This window comes from Zonotrichia albicollis, chromosome 9, assembly GCF_047830755.1.
Source record: "Zonotrichia albicollis isolate bZonAlb1 chromosome 9, bZonAlb1.hap1, whole genome shotgun sequence".
NCBI lineage: Eukaryota > Metazoa > Chordata > Aves > Passeriformes > Passerellidae > Zonotrichia > Zonotrichia albicollis.
The window spans coordinates 40,656,614-40,680,493 of NC_133827.1; the positions used below are offsets into that span (position 1 = coordinate 40,656,614).

Sequence of the window (23,880 nt, forward strand, 5' to 3'; positions counted from 1 at the left end):
CTGGTTTTCCTTCCCTCTGGCATTCCTTCCCTGCGCTGCCCCCGTCCCGCTCTGCTCCGCCGTTCCCGATCCTCGCTCATCTCCGGGCCAGCAGCTCCGGGTGGGAAAGGCAGGAGGCGTGAGGCGCTTTGGCTTCTCCGAGCCCCCAGAATTCCTGCCTAGAATTCCTGCTCAGAATTCCTGCCTAGAATTCCTGCCTAGAATTCCTGCTCAGAATTCCTGCTCAGAATTCCTGCTCAGAATTCCTGCTTGTTGCCACATCTCTCCTAAAACTCCTGCTGGATTCCTTGGGACGGAGGGAATAATACGTGGGCTGGCAGTGATGGTTGTACCTGTGGATGGCCCAGGTGGGCGTTCAGCCTTTCAGCAGCGCATACAGAGCCATTAAAATGCTTTAAAATTATTATAAATTCTGGGATTTGGAAGGAAAATACCAGGTTTTCTTTTCCTGGCTGTGTGTCAGCACGGGGGATCTCCAGTGCTCCAACCTCTGATGTTTCAGGTTGATCTTAAAGCTCTTTTCCAACCTTAAGGAATCACTGTTCACAGCATCATTTTTTCTTCAAGTTGTCCATATTCAGTTGGATAATGTGAAAACAGAATTCTCTTTAAATTCAGGTATTTCTTGGTGCTTATTTTTCCCCAGTAGTGATGTAAAATTACTTCAGACCTTTTAATTTTAGTGTTAATGTCTTCCTCTTGAATTTTGGCTGCTTGTGTATGCATATATATTATGTTCATTATCCATACTTATATATGTATTTTTTTTCTTTTATTGCAGTTATAACACATGGTTTTAATGCTCCATCTGAACAACTGAGATGAGACTGAAGACTTCCCTTTTAAAGGAGCCCAAACATATCCTTTGTCACAGAAAAAAAGCATGAAACATGGTGTTCATTCTGAATAGACTCTTCCAGAAAATAGTTTTTTGTTGTTGAAATTTCAGTAAAACATTTGTAAATTGCAGATGCCCTTTTTTTCCTGTTTTTCCTTTGTTCCCCTGGCCATTGAGTGCGGCCTTTAAGGACAATAATTTAAGGGGTATTGAACACTTATTAATGATGTGGTGTGAATAAACCAACACTTCTGAATGATAGTTGGATGTTTGGCATTGTATTTTGCATTAAGACCCTTCACTAACCCAACATTTTGGCCACGTTTCCATAACTTTACATCATGATAAGAATTTTATTTTTTATGAAATATTTTCATTTTACGAAATGAAAATTTCCTTCATTTGCCTGAATTTCCAGTATTTTCTTCATTAGACTGAATGTCCAGTACTTTGCACTAAGACCCTTCACTAACCCAACATTTCCATAACTTTACATCATAATAATAATTTTATTTTTATGAAACATTTTCATTTTACGAAATGAAAATTTGCTTCATTGGACTGAATTTTTCTTCATTGGATTGAATTTCCAGTATTTTGCATTAAGACCCTTCACTAACCCAACATTTCCATAACTTTACATCATGATAAGAATTTTATTTTTATGAAATATTTTCATTTCACAAAATGAAAATTTGCTTCATTTTGGACTGAATTTTTCTTCATTGGACTGAATTTCCAGTATTTTCTTCATTGGACTGAATTTCCAGTATTTTACACTAAGACCCTTCACTAACCCAACATTTTGGCCACGTTTCCATAACTTTACATCATGATAATAATTTTATTTTTATGAAATATTTTCATTTTACGAAATGAAAATTTGCTTCATTTTGGACTGAATTTTTCTTCATTGGACTGAATTTCCAGTATTTTGCACTAAGATCCTTCACTAACCCAACATTTTGGCCACATTTCCATAACTTTACATTATGATAAGAATTTTATTTTTTATGAAATATTTTCATTTTACGAAATGACAATTTGCTTCATTTTGGACTGAATTTTTCTTCATTGGACTGAATTTCCAGTATTTTCTTCATTGGATTGAATTTCCAGTATTTTACACTAAGACCCTTCACTAACCCAACATTTTGGCCACGTTTCCATAACTTTACATCATGATAAGAATTTTATTTTTTATGAAATATTTTCATTTTATGAAATGACAACTTGCTTCATTGGACTGAATTTCCAGTATTTTGCACTAAGACCCTTCACTAACCCAACACTTTGGCCATATTTCCATAACTTTACATCATGATGTGAATTTTATTTTTATGAAACATTTTCATTTCACCAAATGAAAATTTCCTTCATTTGCCTGAATTTCCATCTCTTCTTACCACCTAAGGGCCAAAAAATCCCGATTTTTTTTTATTTTTAGCACTATGCTCTCCACACAACCTCACCCGAATAACCTTGTATTGTCCGTGACGCTCTGAAGAGTTGAGATCCGTTACGCTCTGAAGACTCGCGATGGGTTATTTGCTAATAATCCATGGTTAAATTTTCCAGGTTCCTTAGCTGGGTGTCACATCAGGGCCTGGTGAAAAATCCCGATTTTTTTTATTTTTAGCACTACGCTCTCCACACAACCTTACCAGAATAACCTCGTATTATCCGTTGTGTTCCAAAGACTCACAATGGGTTATTTGCTTATATTCCATGGTTAAATTTTCCAGGTTCCTTAGCTGGGTGTCACATCAGGGCCTGGTGAAAAATCCCGATTTTTTTTATTTTTAGCACTACGCTCTCCACACAACCTCACCAGAATAACCGTGTATTATCCGTTACGCTCCGAAGACTCGCGATGGGTTATTTGCTTATAATTCATGGTTAAATTTTCCAGGTTCCTTAACTGGGTGTCACATCAGGGCCTGGTGAAAAATCCCGATTTTTTTGATTTTTAGCACTATGCACTCCACACAACCTTTCCAGAATAACCGTGTATTATCCGTTGTGTTCCTAAGACTCACAATGGGTTATTTGCTTATATTCCATGGTTAAATTTTCCAGGTTCCTTAGCTGGGTGTCACATCAGGGCCTGGTGAAAAATCCCAATTTTTTTTATTTTTAGCACTACGCACTGCACACAACCTTACCAGAATAACCGTGTATTATCCGTTACGCTCTGAAGACTCGCGATGGGTTATTTGCTTATATTTGATGGATAAATTTTCCAGGTTCCTTAGCTGGGTGTCACATCAGGGCCTGGTGAAAAATCCCGATTTTTTTTTATTTTTAGCACTACGCACTCCCCACACAACCTTTCCAGAATAACCGTGTATTATCCGTTGCGTTCCGAACACTCGCAATGGGTTATTTGCTTATAATTCATGGTTCAATTTTCCAGGTTCCTTAGCTGGGTGTCACATCAGGGCCTGGTGAAAAATCCCAATTTTTTTTATTTTTAGCACTACGCACTCCCCACACAACCTTACCCGAATAACCTTATATTATCCTTTGTGTTCTGAAGACTCGCGATGGGTTATTTGCTTATAATTCATGGTTAAATTTTTCATGTTCCTTAGCTGGGTGTCACATCAGGGCCTGGTGAAAAATCCCGATTTTTTTATTTTTAGCACTACGCACTCCCCACACAACCTTACCCGAATAACCTTATATTATCCTTTGTGTTCTGAAGACTCGCGATGGGTTATTTGCTTATAATTCATGGTTAAATTTTCCAGGTTCCTTAGCTGGGTGTCACATCAGGGCCTGGTGAAAAATCCCGATTTTTTTATTTTTAGCACTACGCTCTCCACACAACCTCACCAGAATAACCGTGTATTATCCGTTGTGTTCCGAAGACTCGCGATGGGTTATTTGCTTGTATTTCATGGTTAAATTTTCCAGGTTCCTTAGCTGGGTGTCACATCAGGGCCTGGTGAAAAATCCCGATTTTTTTTATTTTTAGCACTATGCTCTCCACACAACCTCACCCGAATAACCGTGTATTATCCGTTGTGTTCTGAAGACTCGCGATGGGTTATTTGCTTATATTCCATGGTTCAACTTTCCAGGTTCCTTAGCTGGGTGTCACATCAGGGCCTGGTGAAAAATCCTGATTTTTTTTATTTTTAGCACTACGCACTCCACACAACCTCACCAGAATAACCGTGCATTATCCGTTACGCTCTGAAGACTCGCGATGGGTTATTTGCTTATAATTCATGGTTAAACTTTCCAGGTTCCTTAACTGAGTTTCACATCAGGGCCTGGTGAGCGGCGTGGGCTGGAGCTCGGCGGAGGAGCTGCTGTCGTGCAGCGATGACGGGCGGGTGCTGCGCTGGCACCCGGGCAGCAGCGAGGCCGTGCCCGTGCTGGCACTGCCCGATGGGGTTCATGCCCTGGAGCTGCACTGCTGCCCCAGGGGCAGCGCTGGCAAAAAGCAACCCCAGGCTGAGAGCTTTGTGCTCACCAGCTCTGATGGTAAGGCAGCTTGAAATAGGATAATGAAATTGAAAATAATAAATTTATAAAATATTTATAATACTGATTACCTTGAGTACCCTTGAGTGCTCATGTCAGTCAAGTACAAGGCATTGTTTGAGGAGCAAGAAGCTTGGGGTTTTTTCCCTTGTCCCCAAAAAAATTTTTTCCCTGGGGATTTTTTCCCTTGGGATTTTTTCCCTTCTCCCCAAAAAGATTTTTTCCTTTGGGATTTTTTCCCTTGGGATTTTTTCCCTTCTCCCCAAAAAGATTTTTTCCCTTGGGATTTTTTCCCTTCTCCCCAAAAAGATTTTTTCCTTTGGGATTTTTTCCCTTGGGATTTTTCCCCTTGGGGTTTTTATTCCCCTTCTCGATTTTTCCCCTTGGGGTTTTTATTCCCCTTCTCCCCAAAAGGAGTTTTTCCCTTGGAGGATGTTTTCCCCTTCTCCTCAAAAAGATTTTTCCCCTTGGGGTTTTTATTCCCCTTCTTCCCACAAAAATTTTTCCCTTGGGGTTTTTATTCCCCTTCTCCCCAAAAAGATTTTTTTCCTTTGGAGGTTTTATTCCCCTTCTCCCCAAAAAGATTTTTTCCCTTGAGATTTTTCCCCTTGGGGTTTTTATTCCCCTTCTTCCCAAAAAGATTTTTCCTTTGGGGTTTTTATTTCCCTTCTCCCCAAAAAGATTTTTTCCCTTGGGATTTTTTCCCTTGGAGGTTTTTATTCCCCTTCTCCCCTAAAAGATTTTTTCCCTTGGGATTTTTCCCCTTCTCCCCAAAAAGATTTTTTCCCTTGGGATTTTTCTCCTTCTCCCCAAAAAGATTTTTTCCCTTGGGATTTTTTCCCTTGGGGTTTTTATTCCCCTTCTCCCCAAAATGATTTTTTCCCTTGGGATTTTTTCCCTTGTCCCCAAAAAGATTTTTTTCCCTTGGGGAATATTCCTGCTCCTGGGAGATTGGGAATATTCCTGCTCCTGGGAGATTGGGAATGTGGGAATATTCCTGCTCCTGGAAATTTGGGAATATGGGAATATTCCTGCTCCTGGGAATTTGGGAATATTCCTGCTCCTGGGAATTTGGGAATTTGGGAATATTCCTGCTCCTGGGAATTTGGGAATATGGGAATATTCCTGCTCCTGGGAATATGGGAATTTGGGAATATTCCTGCTCCTGGGAATTTGGGAATATGGGAATATTCCTGCTCTTGGGAATTTGGGAATATTCCTGCTCCTGGAAATTTGGGAATATGGGAATATTCCTGCTCCTGGAAATTTGGAAATATGGAATTTTTCTCCAGTGAAAAGAGGTCTTGGATACAGCTGGAACAACGACACTGCATGGGAAAAGGTGCAGAAAATACAATATTATACATTTCTCAGAAAATCAAAGTTGTTTTTAATGTAAAAGCAGAAAAGGTGATTTTGGCAATTGACTTGGAGGAATCAACATTGAATTTCTCTAAATCCAGCTCCACATGTGGAACATGAAAATCTCACACCTGAGAGGTGTTTTATACAATAAGTGATACATTTTATTTTATAATTATTTATTGTATAAATTTTTATATAATATATATTCTATAAATTATATATATAATTTATATATATAATATCATATAAATTTTTATATAAAATTTGTATTTATAAATGTATTGTATTTATATGTATTTATATGTATTTATATGTATTTATATGTATTTATATGTATTTATAAGGTATGTATTTATAATGTATTTATTAAATTATATAAATTTTATATAATATATATTAAATAAATTATATATATAATTTATATATAATATAATATATTTTTATATAAATAATATATAATTATATAAATTTTATTTATAATTATTTTATAATTACAGAAGATTGAATGCATGAAATGAATGTTGTCTTGGAGCAGCCTGGGCTGTGAAAGGTGTCCCTGCCAACCCAAACCAGCCTGGGATTCCATAATAAACTGTTCAAATAAACTGATTTATCCAAACCATAATTTTTTATCAGTTTTTTAGACTTTTAGGAGTCTTTTCCCTGGAAATCTTGCACTGGCAGAGGTTTGGCTGGATGCTGGTGCCAGAAGTTCTGGTCACTCAGGAGCTCCCTGGCAGCTTAAATCAAATAATTACTAAAAATATTTGATTTTATTACTAAAAATAATTTGATTTTAAACTACTTCATTTCAATTACTGGCTTGCTTATTTTTCCAAGCTCTCCATTGTCTGCTCTTTGCTCCAGTTTCAATTTGATCTTGCTGGGTTTGAGCAGCATCATTTATTTGGGAAGAAAAACTTCCTGATCCTTTCTGTGGAAGTCATGACAAACTTTGGGGTTGGCATGGGAGCAGCAAAAATTCTGATTTAAGCTCTGAAAAACAACTGGAAATTCTCTTTGCACCCCAGCTCCAGCATGGGAGCAGCAAAAATTCTGATTTAAGCTCTGAAAAACACCTGGAAATTCTCTTTGTGTTGCTGCTTCCTTGGTTTGTCTCTGTGCTTTCCACAGGGGGTTCCAGCACTGCTGTAATAACACAGAATGTAATTAATGATGTAATAATAATTACATAATTCTGTAAATTCTATTAACATTTTTTAAATTTTTTTAGGGAAATTCCACTTGATTTCCAAGCTGGGAAGAGTGGAGAAAAGTGTAGAAGCCCATTGTGGAGCTGTCCTTGCAGGAAGGTGGAATTATGAGGGAACAGCCCTGGTTACAGGTGAGCACTCCCAAATTAATAAAATGCTTTGAAAACTTTATTAATTATTAATTAACTTTATTATTTATTAATAACAATCTGCTGGTTTTGTCTTATTTACCACAGAAGTTATCCCCTTTTTACTAGAAATTCATTTTGCACTATTTAATTCATGTATTTTAGCTTAGTGTTGTCCATTTTAATTAATAGATGTAGTAAAATATTTAAATTATCCAATTACTTGACAGTAAATGTTTTAATATCAGATGGTTTTGTGGCTGTTCTGACCTTCAGAAAGGAGAATATTTGATTTCTTTCCTTTCTATCTGTTGCAAGAAGAAGTTGCTGAGTTTATATTTATATTTATATTTATATTTATATTTATATTTATATTTATATTTATATCTCTGCACATTTGGGGGTTTTTTAGCCAAAAAGCCTCCTTGATCCTGAATATTCCTTAATTTATTAATATAATAAAAAATAAATAAATAAATAAATAATATAATTAATATAATAATAAAATAAATAATACTAAAATAAAAATAATATCATATAATAAATAGTAAAATAATATAATAAAAATAAATAAATAAATAAAAATATTAATAATTGCTTTATTCCTTAATTATCAGTAATTATCACCTACAGGCTGTTTATATTAGTGATAGAGTGCTTTGAAAACTTCAATAACAATCTGCTGGTTTTGGTTATTTATCACAGAAGTTATCCCCTTTTACTAGAAATTCATTTTGCACTATTTAATTCATGTATTTTAGCTTAGTGTTGTCCATTTTAATTAATAGATGCAGTAAAAATATTTCTCTTTTTCATTTAAATCATCCAATTACTTGAAAGTAAATGTTTTAATATCAGAGTGCAGAATATTTGATTTCTTTCCTTTCTATCTGTTGCAAGAAGAAGTTGCTGAGTTTATATTTATATTTATATTTATATTTATATTTATATTTATATTTATATTTATATTTATATTTATATTTATATTTATATTTGTATTTGTATTTGTATTTATATTTATATTTATATCTCTGCACATTTGGGGGTTTTTTTAGCCAAAAAGCCTCATTGATCCTGAATATTCCTTAATTTATTAATATAATAAAAATAAATACATAAATAAATAATATAATATAATAATAAAATAAATAATAATAAAATAAAAATAATATCATATAATAAATAATAAAAATAAATAAATAAATATATAATATAATAATAAAATAAAAATAATATAATATAATAAATAATAAAATCATATAATAAAAATAAATAAATAAATAAATAAAAATATTAATAATTGCTTTATTCCTTAATTATCAGTAATTATCACCTACAGGCTGTTTATATTAGTGATAGAGGAGTGAGCCATAATTTCTTCATTTCTGCACCATTTTTTTGTCCCAAATCTTTTATTAATGAGTTGTTTTTGGGGGAGCTGCTGTAATTCCTGTGCTGGGTTTGTGCTGATGGAGCACAGCTGATCCCTCTGGCAGAGAATTCTGGATTTTTTCCAAATTTCATTTCGGAAATAATCATTTTCCAAACTCTGAAACTGCTTCAAGGAATTCTGTCTGGCTGTTCCTCTGAAACCCCAGAGGGAATGGAAATATTGTTTTTTTAAAGGCAGCCTTGCCTCAGGAACTTCTCCAAAGACAAATTCAAAATTCTCTTTTGAATCTTTTTTTATTTTTTATGGGGTTGCATGACACTGACACTTTTTGGGGAGTGTTTATTCCAGTTTATTCTGAGGAAATCAACTCCTCTTTGCTTGGAGGAAAACAAAATAAATCATTGCTACTGCACCACTTCCAGTATTTTATGGTTCTATTTCAACAGCACCAAAAAAGATTTTTAATTTTGAGTTGGTTTTTAAAACATTTAAAACAACATTGGCCAGATATAAAAACCTGAAATGTGGCAAATAAATTATATTTGAATGGAAGAGCTCTGCTTGGAGGAAGACAAAATAAATCATTGCTACTGCACCACTTCCAGTATTTTATGGTTCTATTTCAACAGCACCAAAAAAGATTTTTAATTTTGAGTTGGTTTTTTAAGACATTTTGAAAAACATTTAAAACAACATTGGCCAGATATAAAAACCTGAAATGTGGCAAATAAATTATATTTGAATGGAAGAGCTCTGCTTGGAGGAAGACAAAATAAATCATTGCTACTGCACCACTTCAAATATTTTATGGTTCTATTTCAACAGCACCAAAAAAGATTTTTAATTTTGAGTGGGTTTTTTAAAACATTTTTGAAAACATTTAAAACAACATTGGCCAGATATAAAACCCTGAAACGTGGCAAATAAATTATATTTGAATGGAAGAATCCATTCAAATTAATTTCTTTTTCCTCATTAATTGCATCTGGGAGGCCTAAACTGAAGCATTTTTAAAAATGACACCACAGCAGGAATTGTGTGCTGTAAAACCAGCCCTAAATGTGTTTGGCAATGAATTATTCAGTAAATAAACAGAGTTTTTTGGTAAATTGAAGCCATCCAAACAGAGTTATCTTCCTTTGCCCCATTTATCAGCTGTGAAATTTCCAATTAAATCCATCAAATCTGCTCCCCTGGGCCATTGAAGGAATCAGAAATACAGAATTTGGGCTGCATAAATAATGATGGATTTTAATCTCCAATTAAATCCATCAAATCCTGCTCCCCTGGGCCATTGAAGGAATCAGAAATACAGAATTTAGGGTCCTTAAATAATGATGGATTTTCGCTTGATAATAACCAAATTTTCCCTTGATAATAACCAAAGAACCTGAAATATTTTTCCTTGATAATAATAATAATTATTATTATCATAATATATATATTATAATAATATATATATTATATTATTATAATAATATTATAATAATAAAAATATAATTATAATATTATTATAATAATATATAATAATATATAATAATATATAATAATATATATTATTATTATATAATAATAATAATAATAATAATAATAATAATAATAATAATAATTCCTTGAGAATTTCTTGATAATAACCAAGGAATCCTCTTAAATATTTTTCCTTCCTGTGCTTCCTATTGCAATTTTGGAAGATGAAATAAAAGGAATTCACCTGTAAGAAAAGCTGGGTTTGTTTTAATTGCAATGTTTCCTGAGCAAATACAAATATATTTCTGATTTCTGTGCTATGAAATCTCCAATTAAATCCATCAAATCCTGCTCCCCTGGGCCATTGAAGGAATCAGAAATACAGAATTTGGGGTCCTTAAATAATGATGGATTTTAATCTCCAATTAAATCCATCAAATCCTGCTCCCCTGGGCCATTGAAGGAATCAGAAATACAGAATTTGGGGTCCTTAAATAATGATGGATTTTCCCTTGATAATAACCAAATTTTCCCTTGATATTAACCAAAGAACCTGAAATATTTTTCCTTGATTATAATAATAATAATTATTATCATAATATATATTATAATAATATATATATTATATAATAATAATAATAATAATAATAATAATAATAATAATAATAATAATAATAATAATAATTATAATTATAATTATTATAATTCCTTGAGAATTTCTTGATAATAACCTAGGAATCCTCTTAAATATTTTTCCTTTCTGTACTTCCTATTGCAATTTTGGAAGATGAAACAAAAAGAATTCACCTGTAAGAAAAGCTGGGTTTATTTTAATTGCAATGTTTCCTGAGCAAATACAAATATATTTCTGATTTCTGTGCTGTGAAATCTCCAATTGAATCCCTCAAATCCTGCTCTCCTGGGCCATTGAAGGAATCAGAAATACAGAATTTGGGGTCCTTAAATAATGATGGATTTTAATCTCCAATTAAATCCATCAAATCCTGCTCCCCTGGGCCATTGAAGGAATCAGAAATACAGAATTTGGGGTCCTTAAATAATGATGGATTTTCCCTTGATAATAACCAAATTTTCCCTTGATAATAACCAAAGAACCTGAAATATTTTTCCTTGATAATAATAATTATTATCATAATATATATATTATAATAATATATATTACATTATTATAATAATATATAATAATAATAATAATAATAATAATAATAATAATAATAATAATAATAATAATAATTATTATTATTATTATTATTATTATTATTATTATTATTATTATTATTATTATTATTCCTTGAGAATTTCTTGATAATAACCAAAGAATAATCTTAAATATTTTTCCTTCCTGTGCTTCCTCTTGCATGTTTGGGAGATGAAACAAAAGGAATTCACCTGTAAGAAAAGCTGGGTTTGTTTTAATTGCAATGTTTCCTGAGAAAATACAAATATATTTCTGATTTTGTGCTGGTTTGCAGCTGGGGAAGATGGCCAAGTGAAAATCTGGTCCAAAAGTGGAATGCTGAGATCCACCCTGGCCCAGCAAGGTGAGTTCTTCACTCAGAGCTCCTGCACAATTTGTTCATTTGGGTTATTCTGAAATTAAATAAAATTTAAAACATTTAAATAACAGCCCCTGAGCATGGCAGTGATGGTTTCTCCAAAGGTGTTACAGCCTTGGAGATGAAAATAATATTATTTAAATTTAAATTATAATTTATGAAAATTATTGATGAAAATATAGATGAAAATAATATTATTAAATTTATAATGAAATATAAATCAGAGTTGCATTTCAATAAGATTTTTTAAAAGTATTTCATTTTTGGAAGCTCACGTGCAATGTTTGTCAGGTGAAAAGATAAACCAACTGAACCAGAATTCAAAATTCAAAATATTCAAACCAAAGCAGGGATTCTCCAGCATTTCTCACTTTATGTTGTCAGGTAAAAAGATAAACCAACTGAACCAGAATTTAAAATTCAAAATATTCAAACCAAAGCAGGGATTTTGGTATTATATATCATAAATATATATTAAAAATATATATTTTATATATATATATTTTTATATTTTATATATATATATATATATATATATATATATTTATATATATATATTTTTATATATTTTTTTAAATATATATTTTTTTTCTTGCCTACAGGAACTCCAGTGTAGGAGTTTATGCAGTAATTATGGGTTATATTTTATGCACTTAAATATATATATTTATATATTATATCTATAATTATGTATTTTATTTATGCTCTGTTGTATTTTACCATTGATATTATTTATTTTTGGTATTATATATCATAAATATATATTAAAAAAATATATATTTATATATATATTTTTATATTTTATATATATATATTTATATTATATATATAATTATGTATTTTATTTATGCTCTGTTGTATTTTACCATCAATATTATTTATTTTTGTTATTATATATCATATATATATATTAAAAATTTTTTTTTTCCTTGCCTACAGTAACTCCAGTGTAGGAGTTTATGCAGTAATTATGGGTTATATTTTATGCACTTAAATATATATATTTATATATATATATATAATTATGTATTTTATTTATGCTCTGTTGTATTTTACCATCGATATCATTTATTTTTGTTATTATGTATCATATATATATATTAAAAATAATTTTTTTTCCTTGCCCACAGGAACTCCAGTGTAGGAGTTTATGCAGTAATGATGGGTTATATTTTATGCACTTAAATATATATTTTTTTTTATATATATATATATATATATATATATATATAATGATGTATTTTATTTATGCTCTGTTGTATTTTACCATCGATATTATTTATTTTTTGTTATTATCTATCATAAATATATATTAAAAATATATATTTATATATATATTTTTATATTTTTATATATATATATTTATTTTTTTTTTTTTTTTTTTTTTTAATATATTTTATTTTCCTTGCCCACAGGAACTCCAGTGTACTCAGTGTCCTGGGCCCCTGACTCTGACAAAGTTCTGTTCACCTCAGGGCAGCAGCTGATCATCAAACCCCTGCAGCCAAATGCCAAAATTCTGCAGGTACCATCCCAAATTTCACCCATAAATAAAATTTATTTACAGAAATAAATACTGTATTTAGTATTTAGTAAAGCAGCCTTTCCTTCCCTTTCCTTTGGTTGAATTTGAATTTTTTTTGGATTAAAAATTTGAATTTTTAATTTGATTTTTTTCCTGGAGGATTTGAACGCAGATTGATTCTGCCTCGCTCAGGTTTTATTTCATTTATTTTCCTGCTAAATCATAAAATTGTTGAGATAAAAACCTCGGAGATCATCATGTCCAACAAGAGATGAATATTGAAAATAGGATTTTTGTAGAATTTATTTTTCCCTTGCAGTGGAAAGGCCCACGAGGGTTTGATTCTGAAGGTACCATTCAAATTCTGACTCATTAATAAAATTTATTTACAGAAATAAATAAATCTTGTAAAATAAAATAAATCTTAGTAAAGCAGCCTTTCCTTCCCTTTTCTCTGGTTGAATTTGAATTTTTTTCTGGATTAAAAATTTGAATTTTTGAATTTGATTTTTTTCCTGAAGGATTTGAACGCAGTTTGATTCTGCCTCGCTCAGGCTTTATTTCATTTATTTTCCTGCTAAATCATAAAATTGTTGAGATAAAAACCTCGGAGATCATCAAATCCAACAAGAGATGAATATTGAAAATAGGAATTTTGTGGAATTTTGTGGAATTTATTTTTTCCTTGCAGTGGAAGGCCCACGAGGGTTTGATTCTGAAGGTACCATTCAAATTCTGATTCATTAATAAGATTTATTTACAGAAATAAATAAATCTTGTAAAATAAAATAAATCTTAGTAAAGCAGCCTTTCCTTCCCTTGTCTCTGGTTGAATCTGAATTTTTTTTGATTAAAAATTGGATTTTTTCCTGAAGGATTTGAACGCAGTTTGATTCTGCCTCGCTCAGGCTTTATTCCATTTATTCTCCTGCTAAATCTTAAAATTGTTAAGATAAAAACCTCGGAGATCATCAAATCCAACAAGAGGTGAATATTGAAAATAGGATTTTTGTGGAATTTTGTGGAATTGATTTTTCCCTTGCAGTGGAAGGCCCACGAGGGTTTGATTCTGAAGGTACCATTCAAATTCTGATTCATTAATAAGATTTATTTACAGAAATAATCACTGTATTTAGTATTTAGTAAAGCAGCCTTTCCTTGAAAGGTTGAATTTGAATTTTTTTGGGATTAAAAATTTGAATGGATTTTTTCCTGAAGGATTTTTGATTCTGCCTCGCTCAGGCTTTATTTCATTTCATTTATTTCATTTATTTTCCTGCTAAATCATAAAATTGTTGAGATAAAAACCTTGGAAATCATCAAGTCCAGCAAGAGATGAATATTGAAAATAGGATTTTTGTGGAATTTATTTTTCCCTTGCAGTGGAAGGCCCACGAGGGTTTGATTCTGAAGGTACCATTCAAATTCTGATTCATTAATAAGATTAATTACAGAATTAAACACTGTATTTAGTATTTAGTAAAGCAGCCTTTCCTTCCCTTTTCTTTTGTTGAATTTGAATTTTTTTGGATTAAAAATTTGAATTTTCAATTTGATTTTTTTCCTGAAGGATTTTACTCAGATTGATTCTGCCTCGCTCAGGCTTTATTTCATTTATTTTCCTGCTAAATCATAAAATTATTAAGATAAAAACCTCGGAGATCATCAAGTCCAGCAAGAGATGAATATTGAAAATAGGATTTTTGTAGAATTTATTTTTCCCTTGCAGTGGAAGGCCCATGATGGTTTGATTCTGAAGGTACCATTCAAATTCTGATTCATTAATAAGATTTATTTACAGAATTAAATATTGTATTTAGTATTTAGTAAAGCAGCCTTTCCTTCCCTTTCCTCTGGTTGAATTTGAATTTTTTTTGGATTAAAAATTTGAATTTTTAATTTGATTTTTTTCCTGAAGGATTTGAACGCAGATTGATTCTGCCTCCTTCAGGTTTTATTTAATTTATTTTCCTGCTAAATCATAAAATTATTAAGATAAAAACCTCGGAGATCATCAAGTCCAGCAAGAGGTGAATATTGAAAATAGGATTTTTGTGGAATTTATTTTTCCTTGCAGTGGAAGGCCCACGAGGGTTTGATTCTGCAGGTACCATTCAAATTCTGATTCATTAATAAGATTTATTTACAGAAATAAATAAATCTTGTAAAATAAAATAAATATTAGTAAAGCAGCCTTTCCTTCCCTTTTCTCTGGTTGAATTTGAATTTTTTTGGGATTAAAAATTTGAATGGATTTTTTCCTGAAGGATTTTTGATTCTGCCTCGCTCAGGATTTATTTCATTTATTTTTCTGCTAAATCATAAAATTGTTAAGATTGGGGAAAAACCTCAGAGATCATCAAATCCAACAAGAGGTGAATATTGAAAATAGGATTTTTGTGGAATTTTGTGGAATTGATTTTTCCCTTGCAGTGGAAGGCCCACGAGGGTTTGATTCTGCAGGTACCATTCAAATTCTGAGTCATTAATAAGATTTTTTTACAGAAATAAATAAATCTTGTAAAATAAAATAAATCTTAGTAAAGCAGCCTTTCCTTCCCTTTTCTCTGGTTGAATCTGAATTTTTTTGGATTAAAAATTTGAATTTTTCGGAAGGATTTTAACGCAGATTGATTCTGCCTCGCTCAGGCTTTATTTCATTTATTTTCCTGCTAAATCATAAAATTGTTGAGATAAAAACCTCCAAGATCATCAAATCCAACAAGAGATGAATATTGAAAATAGGAATTTTGTGGAATTGTGGAATTGATTTTTTCCTTGCAGTGGAAAGGCCACGAGGGTTTGATTCTGAAGGTACCATTCAAATTCTGACTCATTAATAAAATTTATTTACAGAAATAAACACTGTATTTAGTATTTAATAAAGCAGCCTTTCCTTCCCTTTTCTCTGGTTGAATTTGAATTTTTTTTGGATTAAAAATTTGAATTTTTAATTTGATTTTTTTCCTGAAGGATTTGAACGCAGATTGATTCTGCCTCCTTCAGGTTTTATTTCATTTATTTTTCTGCTAAATCATAAAATTATTAAGATAAAAACCTCGGAGATCATCAAATCCAACAAGAGATGAATATTGAAAATAGGATTTTTGTAGAATTTATTTTTTCCTTGCAGTGGAAGGCCCATGATAGTTTGATTCTGAAGGTACCATTCAAATTCTGATTCATTAATAAGATTTATTTACAGAAATAAACACTGTATTTAGTATTTAGTAAAGCAGCCTTTCCTTCCCTTTTCTCTGGTTGAATTTGAATTTTTTTTGGATTAAAAATTTGAATTTTTAATTTGATTTTTTTCCTGAAGGATTTGAACGCAGATTGATTCTGCCTCCTTCAGGTTTTATTTCATTTATTTTTCTGCTAAATCATAAAATTATTAAGATAAAAACCTCGGAGATCATCAAATCCAACAAGAGATGAATATTGAAAATAGGATTTTTGTAGAATTTATTTTTTCCTTGCAGTGGAAGGCCCATGATAGTTTGATTCTGAAGGTACCATTCAAATTCTGATTCATTAATAAGATTTATTTACAGAAATAAACACTGTATTTAGTATTTAGTAAAGCAGCCTTTCCTTCCCTTTTCTCTGGTTGAATTTGAATTTTTTTTGGATTAAAAATTTGAATTTTTAATTTGATTTTTTTCCTGAAGGATTTTTGATTCTGCCTCGTTCGGGCTTTATTTCATTTATTTTCCTGCTAAATCATAAAATTGTTAAGATTGGGGAAAAACCTCGGAGATCATCAAGTCCAACAAGAGATGAATATTGAAAATAGGAATTTTGTGGAATTGTGGAATTGATTTTTCCCTTGCAGTGGAAGGCCCATGATGGTTTGATTCTGAAGGTACCATTCAAATTCTGATTCATTAATAAGATTTATTTACAGAAATAAACACTGTATTTAGTATTTAGTAGAGCAGCCTTTCCTTCCCTTTTCTCTGGTGGAATTTGAATTTTTTTTGGATTAAAAATTTGAATGGATTTTTGGATTAAAAATTTGAATTTTTAATTTGATTTTTTTCATGAAGGATTTGAACGCAGATTGATTCTGCCTCGCTCAGGCTTTATTTCATTTCATTTATTTCATTTATTTTCCTGCTAAATCATAAAATTGTTAAGATAAAAACCTCGGAGACCATCAAATCCAGCAAGAGATGAATATTGAAAATAGGATTTTTGTGGAATTTTGCAGTGGAAGGCCCATGATGGTTTGATTTTGAAGACAGACTGGAATTCAGTGAACGACCTGATCCTGTCTGCGGGCGAGGATTGCAGGTACAAGGTGAGCTCAGCCTCAAATCCTGCCCAAAAAATTCAAAATTTTCCCCTGGAAACCCAAAATAAAATGAGAAATCATCAATCACACATTAAAAAAAATAAATATATTATTTATAAATGCACCTCGCGCTGGAGTAAGATAAAATGAGAATTTTTTTTAAATACTGGAGGATAAAAGTTGTTAAAATGGGGGTGAAACAAAAAGAAAAATATGGACAAATATGGAAGGGATTATTTGAATTAATAGAAGCTGGTATATTAAATTAAAAGAGATAAAACTGCTGTTTTCTACTACAGGGACAGTGAATCCCTCAGTAAAATATATTTTATTATTATTATTAATCTATTAATTAGATTTGAAATATATTAGAAGTATATATTATATATATTATATATATATTAAATGAGAAATTTATATATTTTTATATATAATATATATAATATATACTATATATAATATATATTATATATATTATCTATAAAATATGTGTCATGTATATTTATATATAATATATTATTTATATTATATAATATACTATATTATATATTATAATACTATACTATATACTATATAATATATTATATATAATATACTATGTTATATATATATATTTTATATATTATGTATTATATATTATATATTATATATTATATATAAAATATGTGTCATGTATATTTATATATAATATATTATTTATATTATATAATATACTATATTATATATTATAATACTATTCTATATACTATATAATATATTATATATAATATACTATGTTATATATATATTTTATATATTATGTATTATATATTATATATTATATATTATATATTATATATATATATATATACACACATATAATACAGATGATTTTTTCAACTTCCCCTGAAAACATGAGTGGAAATCACACTCCTTCAACAACAAAAATACCAAAAAATATCTATATATAAACCAAAAATTCACTGTAATACAGCCATTTTTCCACTTCCACCAAATCCTTTGGGGGATTTATTTTTCTGGGCTAATCCCAGGGTGGGTTCATGGATAAATTGGATTTTTCTGCAGGTGTGGGACAGTTTTGGCCATGCCCTGTACAATTCCCAGCCCCACCAATATCCCATCACTGCCATTGCCTGGGCCCTGCATGGAGAATTGTTTGCTGTGGGATCCTTCAACACCCTGAGGCTCTGTGACAAAACTGGGGTGAGTCCAAATTCCAAATATTTCAAATATTTTCCATTTTTCATTTTTTAAAATTATTTTAATAATTTCATTTTTTAAATTATTTTCATCTTTTCATTTTTTAAATTATTTTAATCATTTCATTTTTTAAATTATTTTAATAATTTCGATTTTTAAATTATTTTAATAATTTCATTTTTTAAATTATTTTAATCATTTCATTTTTTAAATTATTTTAATCGTTTCATTTTTTAAATTATTTTCATCATTTCATTTTTTAATTATTTTAATCGTTTCATTTTTTAATTATTTTAATTGTTTCATTTTTTAAATTATTTTAATCGTTTCATTTTTTAATTATTTTAATCGTTTCATTTTTTAAATTATTTTAATCATTTCATTTTTTAAATTATTTTAATCGTTTCATTTTTTAAATTATTTTAATAATTTCATTTTTTAATTTTTTTAATAATTTCATTTTTTAAATTATTTTCATCTTTTCCGGTGTAAAACTCTGCAAATTTATTTTATCTATCTCCAAAAAAATTATTCAATATAATAAAATAGAAAATTCCACTGTAAAACTCTGGAAATCGTCCAAATTTATTAATAATAAATCAAATATTCCTCAGGATATCAATGTACAGGTGGGTGTTTTATCAGAAAAACTGCTTGTGATTTGCTGACCAGAATATTTTCTTTTTAATTATAATAGTTTTAAATTTATATTATAAAATAAGATATAGAAAATTCCACAGTATAACTCTAGGAATCATCCAAATTTATTAATAATAAATCAAATATTCCTCAGGATATCAATGTACAGGTGAGTGTTTTATCAGCAAAAACTGCTTGTGATTGCCAGCATGTTTTGCTGACCAGAATATTTTCTTTTTAATTATAATATTTAAAAAAATATAATAAAATATATATAAAAATATAATAAAATATATATAAAATATAATGAAATATATATTAATAAAATAGAATAAAATATTATAATTTTTATAATATTTTAAAAATAATATTTTGCTTTTTGGGACATGAAATTTTTACCTGAAAACCGCAGAGTTCACAAGCATCTCTAATATATGCAGGGAATTTTAAAAATGTCTTGGTCTGGAAATTCTAATTTTTGGCATTTTATTTAATTAAACTTCAGAGGAGTCTCATGGATGAGGCTGAGGGAATTAGGAATTAAGGTATTTGCTGGAGGAAATTTTTAATTAATCCTTCATTTGGACAGTAACAAAGTGGAAAAAATGTAATTATTTCTTTAGCACCTTAATTTTATGTAGTGATTGCGTGGATTTATGAATGAGAACACACTTGGAATAAATCAGGAGTAGAAAACTGATAACTGATGTATTTCCAACATTTTATTTGACTTTTTATTTTCTGCTTTCCCTGCTGCTTTTCCTTTTATTCATTTCCCAAACTGACTTAAACATCCCAACATTGTGACTTTTTATTTTCTGCTTTCCCTGCTGCTTTTCCTTTTATTCATTTCCCAAACTGACTCAAACATCCAACCCCAACCCAACAAAAATTCCATTTATTTTATCACTGCTTGAAAAACCCCAACCCTGCAAAGGTATTCCTGACAAGAACTAATTTCTAAAAGCACAGAGTGACTAAAATTCTGATTTTTTTTCTTATTTTCAGTGGTCCTATGCCCTGGAGAAGCCCAGCACGGGCAGCATTTTTGGCATTTCGTGGTCCATCGATGGCACCCAGCTGGCAGGGGCCTGTGGCAATGGCCAGGTCATCTTTGCCCACCTGCTGGAGCAGCACTGGGAGTGGCACAACTTCCAAATTACCCTAATTAAGAGGAGAACCATGAAGGTAAAATCCATTTCCAGATTACCTTAATTAATAGAATAACCATGGAGGTAAAATCCACTTCCAAATCCCTTAAGAGAACCATGAAGGTAAAATCCACACCCAAAGCACCTTAATTAAGAGAAACATGGAGGTAAAATCCACCTTCAAATTACATTAATTCAGAGAATTATGAATGTAAAATCCACTTCCAAATCACCTTGGTCAAGAGGAGAACCATGAAGGTAAAATCCACCTCCAAATCACTTTAATTAAGAGAACCATGGGGGTAAAATCTACTTCCAAATTAACTTAATTCGGAAAACCATGGAGGTAAAATCCACCTCCAAATTACATTAATTAAGAGAATTATGAAGGTAAAATCCAGTTCCAAATCACCTTAATTCAGAGAATAACCATGGGGGTAAAATCCACTTCCAAATTACATTAATTCACAGAACCATGAAGGTAAAATCCACCTCCAAATTACATTAATTAAGAGTGAACCATGAAGGTAAAATCCACCTCCTAATCTCTTTAATTAAGAGAAGAACCATGAAGGTAAAATCCAGCTCCAAATTACCTTAATTCAGAGAACCATGGAGGTAAAATCCACCTCCAAATTACATTAATTCAGAGAAGAACCATAAAGGTAAAATCCATTTCCAAATCATCTTAATTCAGAGAACCATGGAGGTAAAATCCATTTCCAAATTACCTTAATTAAGAGGAGAACCATGAAGGTAAAATCCAGCTCCAAATTACATTAATTAAAAGAACCATGAAGGTAAAATCCACTTCCAAATCACCTTAATTAAGAGAATTATGAAGGTAAAATCCACTTCCAGATTACCTTAATTAAGAGAAGAACCATGAAGGTAAAATCCACTTCCAAATCCCTTAAGAGAACTATGAAGGTAAAATCCACCTCCAAATCACTTTAATTAAGAGGTGAACCATGAACGTAAAATCAACCTCCAAATTAGATTAATTAAGAGGAGAACCATGAAGGTAAAATCCACCTCCAAATTACCTTAATTCAGAGAATCATGGAGAGAAAATCCACTTCTAAATTACCTTAATTAAGAGAACCATGAGGGTAAAATCGACTTCAAAATCACTTTAATTAAGAGAATAACCATGGAGGTAAAATCCACTTCCAAATCCCTTAAGAGAACCATGAAGGTAAAATCCACTTCCAAATTACATTAATTCAGAAAACCATGGGGGTAAAATCCACTTCCAAATCACCTTAATTCACAGAACCATGAAGGTAAAATCCACTTCTAAATTACCTTAATTCAGAGAATAACCATGGAGGTAAAATCCACTTCCAAATCACTTTAATTAAGAGAACCATGAAGGTAAAATCCACTTCTAAATTACCTTAATTAAGAGAACCATGGAGGTAAAATCCACCTCCAAATTATATTAATTCAGAGAATTATGAAGGTAAAATCCACTTCCAAATCACCTTGATTAAGAGAAGAACCGTGAAGGTAAAACCCACCTTCAAATTACATTAATTAGGGAAGAACCATGAGGGTAAAATCCACTTCCAAATTACATTAATTAAAGAGGAGAACCATGGAGGTAAAATCCACTTCCACAATACATTAATTCAGAGAACCATGAAGGTAAAATCCACCTCCAAATCACTTTAATTAAGAGAAGAACCATGGAGATAAAATCCACCTCCAAATTACCTTAATTCAGAGAATTATGAAGGTAAAATCCACCTCCAAATCACCTTATTTAAGAGGAGAACCATGGAGGTAAAATCCACTTCCAAATCACTTTAATTAAGAGAACCATGAAGGTAAAATCCACCTCCAAATTACATTAATTCAGAGAACCATGAAGGTAAAATCCACTTCCAAATCACCTTAATTAAGAGAAGAACTATGGAGGTAAAATCCACCTCCAAATTACCTTAATTAGGGAAGAACCATGGAGGTAAAATCCACTTCCAAATTACATTAATTAAGAGAACCATGGAGGTAAAATCCACTTCCAAATTACCTTAATTCAGAGAATAACCATGGGGGTAAAATCCACTTCCACAATACATTAATTCAGAGAATTATGAAGGTATAATCCACTTCCAAATCACCTTGATTAAGAGAACCATGAAGGTAAAATCCACACCCAAATTACATTAATTCAGAGAAGAACCATGGAGGTAAAATCCACTTCCAAATCACTTTAATTAAGAGAAGAACCATAGGGGTAAAATCCACTTCCAAATTACCTAAATTAGGGAAGAGCCATGAAGGTAAAATCCACTTCCAAATCACCTTAATTAAGAGAATTATGAAGGTAAAATCCACTTCCAAATTACCTTAATTAATTGAATAACCATGGAGGTAAAATCCACTTACAGATCCCTTAAGAGAACCATGGGGGTAAAATCCACCTCCAAATTGCCTTAATTAAGAGAATTATGAAGGTAAAATCCACTTCCAAATCACCTTGGTCAAGAGGAGAACCATGAAGGTAAAATCCACTTCTAAATCACCTTAATTAAGAGGAGAACCATGAAGGTAAAATCCACCTCCAAATTACCTTAATTAAGAGGTGAACCATGGGGGTAAAATCCACTTCCAAATCTAATTAAGAGAAGAACCATGAAGGTAAAATCCACCTCCACAATACCTTAATTAAGAGAACCATGGAGCTGAAATCCACTTCCAAATCACTTTAATTAAGAGAATAACCATGGAGGTAAAATCCACTTCTAAATCCCTTAAGAGAACCATGAAGGTAAAATCCACCTCCAAATTACATTAATTATGAGAACCATGGGGGTAAAATCCACCTCCAAATCATCTTGATTAAGAAAAGAGCCATGAAGGTAAAATCCACTTCTAAATTACCTTAATTAAAGAGAAGAACCATGGGGGTAAAATCCACCTCCAAATTAACTTAATTCAGAGGAGAACCATGAGGGTAAAATCCACTTCTAAATTACCATAATTCAGAAAACCATGAAGGTAAAATCCACTTCCAAATCACTTTAATTAAGAGAACCATGGAGGTAAAATCCACCTCCAAATTACATTAATTAAAAGAATCATGAAGGTAAAATCCACCTCCAAATCACCTTAATTAAGAGAAGAACTATGGAGGTAAAATCCACTTCCAAATCACCTTAATTCAGAGAACCATGGGGGTAAAATCCACCTCCAAATTACATTAACTCAGCGAACCATGGAGATAAAATCCACTTTTAAATTACCTTAATTTCAAAAACCATGAAGGTAAAATCTACTTCGAAATCACCTTAATTAATAGAATAACCATGGAGGTAAAATCCACTTCCAAATCCCTTAAGAGAACCATGAAGATAAAATCCACTTCCAAATCACCTTAATTAAGAGAAGAACTATGGGGGTAAAATCCACTTCCAAATTACATTAATTCAGAGAATTATGAAGGTAAAATCCACTTCCAAATCACCTTAATTCAGAGAAGAACCATGAGGGTAAAATCCACTTCCAAATTACATTAATTCAGAGAACCATGAAGTTAAAATCCACTTCCAGATTACCTTAATTAAGAGGAGAACCTTGGAGGTA

General features: G+C 31.0%; 1 protein-coding gene across 8 annotated transcripts in view; it reads left to right on the forward strand.

Annotated features, from left to right (window-relative positions):
• Window positions 1-4,106: 4,106 nt before the first annotated feature.
• Window positions 4,107-23,880, forward strand: part of IFT80 (intraflagellar transport 80) — a 46,141-nt gene continuing 26,367 nt past the window's right edge. For 3 of the 8 annotated variants that reach the window (XR_012581693.1, XM_074547517.1, XM_074547519.1), the window contains exons 1-6: window positions 6,939-7,043; window positions 11,394-11,462; window positions 12,893-13,002; window positions 17,216-17,305; window positions 18,365-18,502; window positions 20,147-20,326. Coding sequence is in view for 7 of the 8 variants with exons in the window: in XM_074547517.1 (XP_074403618.1) it covers window positions 11,435-11,462; window positions 12,893-13,002; window positions 17,216-17,305; window positions 18,365-18,502; window positions 20,147-20,326 (546 nt within the window). In the remaining variant the exon portion in view is untranslated. Of the gene's footprint in view, window positions 4,334-6,932; window positions 7,044-11,393; window positions 11,463-12,892; window positions 13,003-13,693; window positions 13,724-14,385; window positions 14,416-16,837; window positions 16,868-17,215; window positions 17,306-18,364; window positions 18,503-20,146; window positions 20,327-23,880 lie in introns of those variants that run through there. The other 5 variants (XM_074547521.1, XM_074547522.1, XM_074547516.1 and 2 more) reach the window with 4 other exon arrangements.